Source organism: Anabas testudineus, chromosome 18 (assembly GCF_900324465.2).
Source record: "Anabas testudineus chromosome 18, fAnaTes1.2, whole genome shotgun sequence".
Taxonomy (NCBI): domain Eukaryota; kingdom Metazoa; phylum Chordata; class Actinopteri; order Anabantiformes; family Anabantidae; genus Anabas; species Anabas testudineus.
Genome location: NC_046627.1, coordinates 8045969 through 8057789, shown reverse-complemented (window position 1 = coordinate 8057789; position 11821 = coordinate 8045969). Strand labels below are relative to the sequence as shown.

Here is an 11821-nt window from a genome sequence, read left to right as displayed (position 1 = left end):
GCTAATGTGATCAGGGAGACAGGTAGGAGGGTACTTGGTGCACTGAGCTCCTCTCCTCTCTCCTTTCTCCTCTATCAATTCAAATGCCACCATTTCATGTCATTAACTTTGTGTCTTCTCTCTCCTGTAGTTTTGTTTCCTCCTCTCTGTCTCCTGCTCTCTCTGTTCTCCTCTGCAGGTATCCTCCTCCTTGGAGCTGTATATCTCCAGTTACTGGTCCCACTGACAGCCATAGAGTTTCTGACTAGTTTGTTTAACAACATCTTACAGAGCTGTGGCAACTACAGAGGAATAAAGCTGATGAGCAATAAAATGAATTTGTGAGAGAATAGTGGAAGCTGGGCGAAGGGCAGAGATGAGCAGCAAAGAAAGAGTAGAACAGATGCAGTATTTGCTCTGAAGATGCTGATGGAGAAGTACAGAGATGGACAAAAGGAGCTGTATTGTGTCTTTGTAAATCTAGAAGAAGCACGTTACAGAGAGGAGCAGTGGTTTTCATAAGGAAGTGGCAGAGAAGTTTGTCAGAGTAGTGGAGGACATCTATGAGAGCTGTAAGACAGTGGTGAGGTGAGCTGTAGGTGAGACAGAGGAGTTCAAGGTGGAGGTGGGTCTCCATCAATGATCAGCTCTGAGCCTCTTCTTGCTTGCTCTGGTGATGGACAGGCTGACAGACGAGGTTAGACAGGAATCTCCATGGACCATGATGTTCACAGATGACATTGTGTTCTGTGGGGAGAGCAGGGAGCAGGTGGAGGTAGAGAGGTGGAGGTGTGCTCTGGAAAGCAGAGGAATGAAGGTTAGCTGCAGCAAAACAGAAGACCTGAGTGTGAATGAGAGGAAACAGGTGGAACAGTGAGGTTACAGGGAGCAGAGGTAAAGGTCCAGGACTTTAAGTACTGACGGGTCAACGGGTCAGAGCAATGGAAAGTGTGGAAAAGAGGTGAAGAGACGTGTTGACGGGTGGAGAAAAGTGTCAGGAGTGTGGATCAGAGAGAATGCAAGGAAAAGTGTTCAAGAGGGTGGTGAGACCAGCGATGCTGTACGACTTAGAGACAGCGGCAGGGAGAGAGGACATGAAGTTAGTTGTTGTGAGAGAAGAGGAAGCAGAGCAGAGGGTTATATTAAGACAAATCATTCACTGTGGAGACAACTGAAAGGGAACAGCTGACAGGAAAATAACAAATAAACATGTCAGTCAGTGCAGCCGTTTGTTTCACTGATGAAATTAATACGAGTAAAAATATGAAAAATGACAGAACTTATACTAAAAGTTACGAAAATATCTGTTCAGTTTCTAGAATCAACATCGTTTAACTTAATAGTAGAAATATTCTGAATAATACACTTTGGTATTTGTTTTGTGTTGTTTATCTTGTTGTTTGTCGGTGTACAAACACTTTTTCTATCCAGGTTTTATCACATTAAATTTGACTCAAATCTTTTCTAAATCATTATTTTTCATTTTTTATAAAAATATTATGTCTTTTACAAAACCTCTCTGTGAGGTGCTCAGCATTGGTTCATTTATCAACAGTTGGTTCTTGAGTATCTGGTGGATAATCTGCTAGAAGAAGGCCTCCAGATTATAACTGAGTTTCATTAAATAGATTTAACCTAATAAGAAAGCACACACAGTTGCAATGTCTTTAATTTCCATACTTTAATTTGCTCACAAACAGATTATTGTAATAGTTATTTTCAGAAAACAAGTTACAGACTTGAAATTTTAAAACACATCAAACAGATGACAAACTAGGACAGTGCCTTCTAGTTTGTCAGAACAGAACATATTTTATTACCTTTATATTACTTCACTGCCCCATATGTATCTATTTAATGTCCCTATACACCTCCAAACACATTTATATTTATGATAAGATACTGTTTCTGTAAAGAAGAAGATGACAGGACAATATTTCCTGAGGTTGTGAACTGTCTCCAAACATTTAGGAGATGTAGTGATGCAACAAGTTTTCAATTATAGTTTGTTATGTTTGATATATCACAGATATAATGATGAATATAGAGAAAATCAAATCTAAACCCACACACTTCCCTTCACCGTGTAATTATGAATAGTGTGATACGTAGATCAGGATCCATCAAAAGTCAGGGATTGTTGTGGTGGACGACCTGGCACCATGGAAACAACCTGAGAAAACAAACCAGACCAAACTGTGACTTAAGTATTTTCAGTCACTCTTTCTGTGATTAGATAAGCAACCATGCTCCTCGAGGACCACTGTCCTTCCTGTTTCCTTTTCCTTCCTGCTGCTGAGTTCCTGGATTAGGAGTGTTCACTAATCAGGTGCTGAACCTCTCTGGTTCTGGTTCTTCTCAGACGAACCCAAGCCGACATGGACAACCTTCGTCCAGACTACATTTCCCATCAACCCCTTGGTTGTTTTCTCTATATGCTTCAGGTATCACCATCATCCCCCAGGTAAACTTCCACCTAGTCTGCACTATACTGTTTCCGAGGCGAACGAAACCCAAGCACTCACCATTCACCTCATTTCTCATTGACCCCTTTTTAAGTCTTCTTCGATCTACTGGGAGTAAGAGTCACTATCCTCTCAATCTTGCACTTCTTACATTCCTAACTGATTTGGATCAGGGTTATGTTTTAATCAATTGCTCACTTGATTTCTTTCAATAGTTTAACTAAAATGTTGTTTTCTTAAAGGCTCAATTAAGAGCTCAACGTATTCTGTTGCTCCATGTACAACACAACTATTAACCCCACATGTATCATCTAGTAATGTTTCAGTAAAGCTATAGGTCCTCTTTCTCTGCCTGTTGTTACTAACAAACATGACACTACACATAAATGTCTGAAACTGATTGTAATCTACAGAAGAAAAGTTGTGTCTTACCTAATTAGTCCAGGTCATAGTGATGAGTGCTGCAGCTTCATGTTCATATTTAGGAGGTCTGGCAGATCTGCGACTTCGAAGAGGTATGACACAATCCTGGAAAAGGTGAATTCCAGACAATCAATTGTTGTTTATATATTGTTGTAAACAATACAAATTTACAGATCAACAAACGTAACTGGGAAAAGGAGGAAAACAAGATTAGTAATAAAACATTTGACTTGAGTTTAATGATGGATTAAAACACTGTGAATAGACTGTGTCATTATTGCTAGTAGGACATTTTGTGATTGTGAATACAGCTTAATGTTGCTGAGACTCTTAATGCTGACTGCCATTTATTTCTTGGTGAGTGTATATGAACATTGTCCTGTGCGCTGTAGAAACCGGAGGATGTTGTTCAGATATATTTAATTAAACTGGGTGTAATACAGAGATGACAGGAAATAAGGAAAGTGAGCAGAGGAACCACATGAATCAATCCACAGATGTGATAACAGTTTACAGTCTGTGTGTTAACCAGCAGAACGTCTTGTTCTAAGTGTTTTCCAGTGAGGAGGATCTGGTTACATCAGTGTACATGTGTGATGTGTTTGGCTGCGATGTGTACCGGGACACAGTTGTTGTTCTGTTTGACACACAGCTGGACTTTGCAGTGCAGGTAGACGTCACCAGAGTGTCCAGAGAACTGGAACATGTTGAAAGAGAAGTAGTTGGATGTTCCCAGTCCATTTCCCTGCACTCGCACAGTCTGGTCAGCGGGATTTGGACAGCTGCTCACAAACAGGGAAACAAACATCACATCAGGACAGATGTTGTTTTTAGAAGTCAAACATCTAATTAATGAATCTCTTGGATCATCAATGAGCAGCTGACACCTCTGTGTGTGTCTCACCTATTCTTGATCAGGTCGTATCTCAGAGTACTATTGGGTGATGGTTCATTGGTTGCCCAGCAGGAGTCAGTCACCACCGCAATGACCCTGCCATCCAGACCATCAGTTTTTATCTCCACCCAGATCCTCTGGTCCAGCAGAACTTCAGTGCTGGAGTCCACAGCTTGCCTTCGAGCGGCATCAGTGTAGGACTTCATGGTCAGAGTGTAATCCCAAGGTCCAGATTTGATGTTCTGGATCACAGAGCTGCAGAGTAAACACACAACACACACTTGAGTTTTACATTCACTACAAGCTTCACATACAGTAATTTAAACAAACATCTGTCACACACCTGTCTTTAATTCTGAATGACACGCTCTTGATGTCTGGTTGAATATAGAAGCAGGAGAAGTCGATGTAGACCTGGTTTTTGCGAGAAATGACCTCAGAGGAGCTGCTCTGCTTCATGATGGTGTTCTCATAGATTATTTGACTGTTGTTGGCCTGTAGAACCACAGGGATTCAAATCACTGCTCAAGTTCCTCACAAGTTTAAACTATTTAACAAACTTTAGTCTTCAAATAAGTCTGTTGTGTGGCTCAGATAGACAACATAGAGGTCCAACAGTACTAGAAAAACAGAAGTTTAGATCTGAACTCACACAAAGATCTCAAGCTATAGAATATCAGAAAAGATCAGTAAAGAGGTGGAGGAGAGAACCCACCTTGACCACAGCCCCACAGGTGTTGGTGCTGTTGAAGCTGAAGGTCACCAAGTGGGTCAGCTCGTCCATCTGACCTCTGCAGGTCTGGTTTTTGAGGTGTAACGCTGAGTAGTCGATGTTTCTGTCCTCCAGGAGACAACCGACCAGAGTAAGTGAAGCAGAGTTCTTGCTGCAGACCGCTGGATCACCTGAAACCCAAGCAGCACAGACGAGGGAAATAATGACATGAAAATGTTACTGAACCTTTGTCTCCGTAAACTGTTTTCATGTTAGAGAATTTAAAACAGTCTGAAAGCAACAAAAAATTCAAGAACGTAGAAGAAAAGCTGATTTAATGACGTCCAATCTATGTTCCTGACAACAATCTGATCTTTAGCCATCAGCAGCACTGTGATCATTTCTTCCTCCAACACAGTTCATCTGTGTGAAACCTTCCAAACTCTGAAGATCAGAACTCTGCACAAGTGAGTCAAACATGAGCTCTTTGTGTCACAGCTGTCGTACCCAAAGCGCCCGTTGAACTGTACTTGTCGGCAAACAGGGCTCGACAGAAGCAGCGAGTTCCACCGTCTGTGTTGTCACCACAGAACTCATGAGCACTGCAGATCCTGTCCTGACAGAAGGCCTGAGGGGGGGCTGAGAGAGACAAACAAGGACACATAATGTTTAATATACAGAAGTTACTGTACATGGCTCAGTACTTAGTTCTTACTGTGGCTGTTCATGTCCTGTCTTGTCTTTAAAACCTTGTTATCTTACAACATTCATTGTGTTTCTCTGAGAACATCACAGAGTGAAAGTGAAGGTCTTACAGCAGCCGATCGTTGACCACCAGTCCTCCATTGTGTTGTTGTTTAGCAGGCTGCAGGCTCTGGCGTAGGCCTCCAGGAACTGACAGTCGAGTCCGTCCACTGCAGGATATTTGCACAAAGTGTCGGTGCAGGCGGTGATGTAGGGCTGTGGGTCAATGAGGTTGTTACAGGCGGTGAAGGGCGCCTCCTTCAGGAGGTTACAGCTGCTCCACAGAGGTAAGGAGACAAAATAATGAAGACTCACATCTCATGACACCAAACAAGGTGTAACGTAACTAACCACAAAGATTACAGTGTAACACACATAAATACTCTGTGTATGGATAAATCTGCTCACCGTTCAGTCTCCATGGTGCAGTCGATCGTACTGTCAGCAGTGTCATTGTACAGAACTTCACAGCTAGGGAGCAAAAACATGATCAGGACTGTTCCTGCTCTGACTCATTCAAAACCACAAAGAGACTTTCTGAGCATAACTGGGTCAAATAAAGATGCACATAGACTTGTATTTTTGTTCTACAAGTCAGAAGGCCGGTAATCTTTATCCTCAAGACAGAAACTGTAAAAGTCAAGTAGAGGAAATCCATTTACCACAATATATACAACTAAACATACAGAGTCAACCAAAGTATGAACACATTTACATTATAAGGTAAAAGTTTAATGGATTAAATCTCAAAACAAACTTCAAAGCATCCTGAAAGACTTTCATGAAAAGAATTCAGTGGTTTGTGATTGAAGTCTTACCCACTAACACTGTAGTTAGAAATCCTCAGTTCACTCAGAGACCTGCTGGAGTTTCCACACAAACCAGAGACAAGAGATGGTTCACCAGGTCCTGGACAGGTTCATGTTCAGGACAGAGTGTGGGTCAGATCAGTTGTTGCCCGTTTCTCAATTTATCCCATGTGCTGAATGATAGGATTTTATTTTCTGTACCTTTGAAAGTGATCTGTGTGGTGTAGCCATCAAAGAAAACTGACGTGGTGTAGTTGGGGAGTGATATGTTTGCAGTGACTCCGCTTTGGTTTTTGGAGAGCTCCACACCGTGAACCAGCTGAGCTGAGCTGTTGAGGGTCAGAACTGTGTCGTCCAGCTGCATCACAGCAAAGAGACAAAGTGGAGGAATCACTGATCGAACATGTCAGACACACAAAGAGATGTTTTCACAACAACAACTGAGAGAAACAATGAGAACCGACCGAGCTCTGACACGACCGTGGCTGCAGGAACCTTACCTTCACCACCCCGCCTTGTTCCAGGTGGATGAGAACACCTGACCCGTCCACTGTCAGTGTCACACTGTCCAGAAAGCTCACATCTTTACGACGACGTTCCTGGAAGTTCGCCAGGACCTGGAAGTTGGGGACTGATGGATCCGACAGCAGAGAGTACGCACATCGATCCTGGATAGAGTTCACTTGGCCATGAAAGTCGATGACAGTGGGTCCAGTCACAGTGCAGGTGGTGCTGGTGCTGGTGGTGGGGCTGGTGGTGCTGGTGGTGGTGATGGTGGTGGTGGTGGTGGTGGTGGTGGTGGTGGTGGTGGTGGTGTTGTCCATCATGCAGCTGATGAAAGTAGAAAGAAACAGAAACAACTGTTCAGTTTCCAGTAACTTTGAGATTTCCACTTGTCCAGAACCCAGTTGTAATCCAGTCATTACAAAACCTTTTATTTTTATTAATATAATTATTTGTTAAATAGTTTTATTGGTCGTATGCAGAAGGTTTTTCTTTTAAACACGTATATTTATGTGCTGTTGTCTTGACAACGCTTCAAGGGACCTTACTCAGAGGTCTGAAGAACTGCAGTGTCACTACAGTTTAGACAAGTTCCTGTGTTAGAGTTCACCACCGTACCAGGTTTATACATAACACCTGAGAAACAAAGAAAAGTTTGTGTTAGTTTAAATAAATTACAGATGAAGAATATAAAAATGTTATGTTAATGTTTTTCAGGACAACCTGAATGTCGGCATCCGCTGGTGTCTATTATTGTCAGATATTGAGAGATGGAATCAGTGTTTGTAACATTCAGCTTATCAACCGTGTCACCATTGACCTTGACGTCATACACCTAAACAGTGACAAACACAACCAGAGTTACCATCACAGAGTTAACATACAGGGTATTGTACAAAATCAAGAAAAGGGATTAAGCTGGGATTTTATTTCTGTCTGTATTTAGATTTGTCCTTCTTGTACAAAAACAGGTTAAATACAGTGAAGTTACCATGAGAATTATTCTGAGCAGCCAAACTGGGTTTTTCCAGTTGTTCAGGTTTCAGGTTAAATTAAGCTGAATTAAGTTACTATGGAGATTTATTTCTGCCTACGTTACAAAGCAACTGGATGTACTCACCCACGATCCCGTGTTGTAATTCACAAAATATAAAGCTGCTTGTGTCCCCATGTTAAACAGTGCTAATGCAGACTGTAAATTCAGAACAGGAGAAACAGATGTTAGTAGGCAGTGACCTCCAAAAGCTTTTAGTTTAGATTCAGTAATTGTAAGTTGTTGTGAGTGTTTTATTTGGACTAGTTAATTTCACTCATTCATCAACAATACTCACATTTGATCCCACATAGAAAATCCCAATGCATTCCAGAGGAGTCTTAATGGTTGGCAGTTTCTGGTGGACATATTCGTCAACATTAGAAGAGTATGAAACTATTATGAATGAGACAGATCTCTGGGCTGAGAGTTTGGGCCCCACGATACAGTCTTGTCTGGTTTCAGGGTTGTAAAAGCCGTTGAAACAGATGGTAAGGAATTCACTGGAGATATTCACCTGTTAAAACAAAAGACACAAGTAAAACAACATTTCTACAAAGGCTTGTGATCAGCTTGTGATTCAGTCAGAGCTCTCACTCTGCTGCTGCTTCAGTGGATGATCAGATGTTCGGTGTCACTGCAGTGGACATTAAAGAGCCGTTCACACATAGCTTCATATGACTCACATAGATTTGTTCGTACTCCTGTCCATAAAAGTTGACAGGACACGAGCTGATGTTCAGTACTGAAAAGTCAGTAATGATCTCTTGTGCAGCAGCACCTGGAGACATGGAGACATATGAGAGGTTTGACCTACTGTCAGATTGAAGTGTGACGTAATGAAGGTTTAAGAGAGTTTGTTCACCAGCAAGTCAAAGGAATCAAGAAAAGATACTTAGAAAGTAAAATGTCTACTGAATCTTATCATCTAAATCTGTTTTGCTCTTTGTTCTTGAGATTCTCTGCTAATTCTTCATGTTAGTTCAGCTGACGTCCCTCAACAAGTCTTGTGAGTACAGTTGACAAACTGTGTACATGTAGTGTGTGTTAACTCACCTGCCAGCAGGCTGAGAGCAGACAGGTAGATCAGGGGGTGGAGCATGTTGGGAGACGTCAGTACAGCTGACAGAGACCTACAAATCACAGTTGGACGTCTTTGATTGGACAGAAAGTCACATCTACCTTCAAAGTCCTGTATGTTTTCAGACTGATGGTTGTGATGTGTGTGTCTTGTGTCGTTAAATGTTGATGAAATGTCTTGTCAATAATGAACTGATTAGATTTTAGTGGTCAAAAGTCACGTACGTCACATTCTCATCAAGACTACATCTCTGAAAGTAATTTAGATTCATAAGAATATGAGTCTCGACAGACATGTGCATAAACTAAAACATCACTGAGTAGCAGAGGCCAAAAACCACAGTGGGGTAATTCTAGTTTGATCAGTCTCTGTTGGTTTGATTATTGTTCAGTTTTAGCAACTTCAGATATTCAAATTGTTAACCAAAGTAATATTTACTAGTTTTAGAATCAGCTAATCCAACAACAAGTCCCCCTGAAATCAGTTTAAATTTAAGATGTCGGCATGTGATATTTTACAGAAAATATTTTCAAATGAGAGAACCAGAGCGTTAATATAAGGAAAACAAATATTCATGGCAGAACATTTCACATAATACTGTTTTTTTAACAGCTTCAGCTTGAACAAGAAATACAAATGTACAGCTGTGTATGAGGAGGGGTCAAAGTGTGAGTACAACACTCAGCAACTATAGGAGGATTCAAGTAGCAAAAGTAAATTGATTATTGGGGTGTAAGGGACCAAGCAGCCAGGCAAGAGGAAACACAGGTAGATTGTCAAAAAAGGAATTTATTTATCCAAAAATGTGAAAGGAAAATTACACAAAATACTTAAGAACTCTTAGGGCCCATAAAAGAGGTCAACAAAAGAAACCACATATAACGGAATAGACTGGACAAACATAACTTCAACAGAATAAACAGACTAACAAAAACCAACTGACCTACCCAAAGGAACACACGAGGGAACATATATAATGGCTGATCAGACCATTTGACACACACACACACACACACAGGGGATAACTACAAACAACGAATACTAACAAAACCCCAAAGCCCACTAAACATAACAGCAAGTCTTTTCAGTTGTAAATAATTAAACAATTAATCAAAAACAACTCCCTCAGCAAAGGACTAATATTAACATAGACCAACATAGTATACAATATGCCAACCTAAATCCCCCTCAAAGGTGGTAGGCTATGGTATAATCCAATCTTCCTGTATAAAACAGGTCTGTTATTCAGGGCCGCGTCCTTTGCCCTCGGCCTGAGAAGATGACGAGCAGCAGCAGCAACAGCAACTAGCCTCGGCCACCTCTGCACTGGTAACTCAAAATAATATAAATTAACACCAACAAGAACTGTTAAACATAGGATGACAGTACAGAAGATAACTAAATGTGCGCGCTACAAATAGAAACTAATCTACTGGCAAACAAACTAAATAAAGTATATGAAATAAACTTTGACTGTTGTCTTGCTTTACATTCTACGGGTATAAACTTAATCTTTCTAAATGTATCAACTGAATATGATGGTTAAGGTGTATAAATCCAAACCAATACATGAGGTTACCCATAGTTCACTTGTGTGGCAGCAAGTGCGGCCATCACATGGGGCTTTAACAGAACAGAAAATTAACTGAAAAATTTGAAATGTTATTCAGAAACAGTAATGGTAACCATCGAAAATGTTACTGTGTTTTTAATGTCTTATTGTTTTAGTGTTGTTTTTACGCTTTTCATTGTCAACAACTTCAGCAACACCAATATTTTTTTATTGTTAATTTTACACAATCACTGTTAATTTTGTCTCCTATCAGATATACTGACAGTACATTATGAAATTCTTTTTTATTGCCCATTAAGAAAATATAAATATTTATATTATATTATATTTTTCTACTTTTAGAGCAGATGTTTGTTTACCACATCTTTTGAACGTTGTCTTACCTTTGGGATCTTTGCTGGAGGATGGAGAAGATAAAGGTTGTTGGAGACTCTGATGATTCTGCAGATGTTGGACAAGTTTGTCTCTGTGTGAAGGACGAGGACGGTGCTCTCTGTCTGTCTCTGTCTCTTTTTATGTGCATTTGTCATGTTGTCTACACCCAGGAGGGAAGAATTGTTGGAGGTGGAGTCAGCAGTGATGATGCCTCCTGTACATCTTTCCAGCTAACTTTTCTAGTCTGTCCTCTTCAGGTTTGTCAGGATAGTGTGACAGCTTCATGGGGCATTTGTTATTGTGGTATTCCACCTTTTTGTTGCTTGAGAATAAAATAATTACACTCATATACTGGATGTTTGCCTCTTGTGTTTTGCCTAAACCATCAGTCATGTTCCAGTGACCATCCATCTTTCAAAACCAGCTTCCTTTGTGTCTGGATTATCTTTGTCCCCTTAGATTCCCTCTATAATTTATGAAAAATAATGTTAATAATGAAGATATTTGTTTAAGTACGTTTTTAAGTGACAAGAACTACTAAAAACCTTTTGATAGGACATTTTTTTAAAAATGGTAGTAAAGGTGTCTAATGTCAACATGTCTAGTGTATAACTTAACATTCTCTAACACCTAAATGTAGCTACGTGTTTCACAAGATTCACACATTCACATGCTGTGATACACAGTAATAACAGGTATTTGTCTGAAATGGAACCTGCAGCACTTTAAAACATTTCTCACAGTTGAGAAGGTCTGAAGGTTGTGTTCGAGCAGTTTCTTTTTAATTTTTCAATAATAACAGTGGAATTTAGTATCCTCCAAGCTTGTTCTTCCTGAGAGGGCTCAGGAAGAACAATGTAGGTCAGGAGCTGCTGGTTTTAACCTTCTACCCATCAACCATCGAGAGCATCCTGTCCTACTGCATCACAGTGTGGTTTTCCCACTGCACTGAGGCAGAGCGGCAGAGGCTCCAGACAGTGGTAAAGACAGCGCAGAGGATCATCGGCTGCCCTCTCCCCTCCCTGAAGGACACTTACTTGTCACGCTGCCTCAGCAGAGTGACCAGTATGACCAGTGACTTCACCCATCCTGCCTCCCCCCTGTTTGACCTGCTACCCTCTGGCAGGAGGTACAGGTCCATCAGAACCAGGACAAACAGACTCAGGAACAGCTTCTTTCCACAAGCAATCACCATACTGAACACACACATACACTAACTACACCCACT

The 11821-nt window shown here is 40.8% G+C and overlaps 1 protein-coding gene across 1 annotated transcript; it reads right to left on the bottom strand.

The window, feature by feature from the left end:
* Positions 1-1910: 1910 nt before the first annotated feature.
* LOC113168729 (alpha-tectorin-like) lies at positions 1911-10661 on the bottom strand. The gene is made up of 18 exons (XM_026369763.1): positions 10602-10661; positions 8621-8697; positions 8251-8345; positions 7863-8081; positions 7255-7366; positions 7080-7167; positions 6528-6858; positions 6229-6385; positions 6037-6127; positions 5627-5689; positions 5290-5492; positions 4982-5113; positions 4478-4665; positions 4106-4257; positions 3772-4017; positions 3487-3649; positions 2877-2972; positions 1911-2152 (listed from the first exon to the last, which is right to left on the bottom strand). The coding sequence occupies exons 2-17, from the start codon at positions 8664-8666 to the stop codon at positions 2877-2879; spliced, it is 2382 nt and encodes a 793-aa protein (XP_026225548.1). The 5' UTR covers positions 8667-8697; positions 10602-10661; the 3' UTR covers positions 1911-2152.
* Between the last annotated feature and the right edge of the window lie 1160 nt (positions 10662-11821).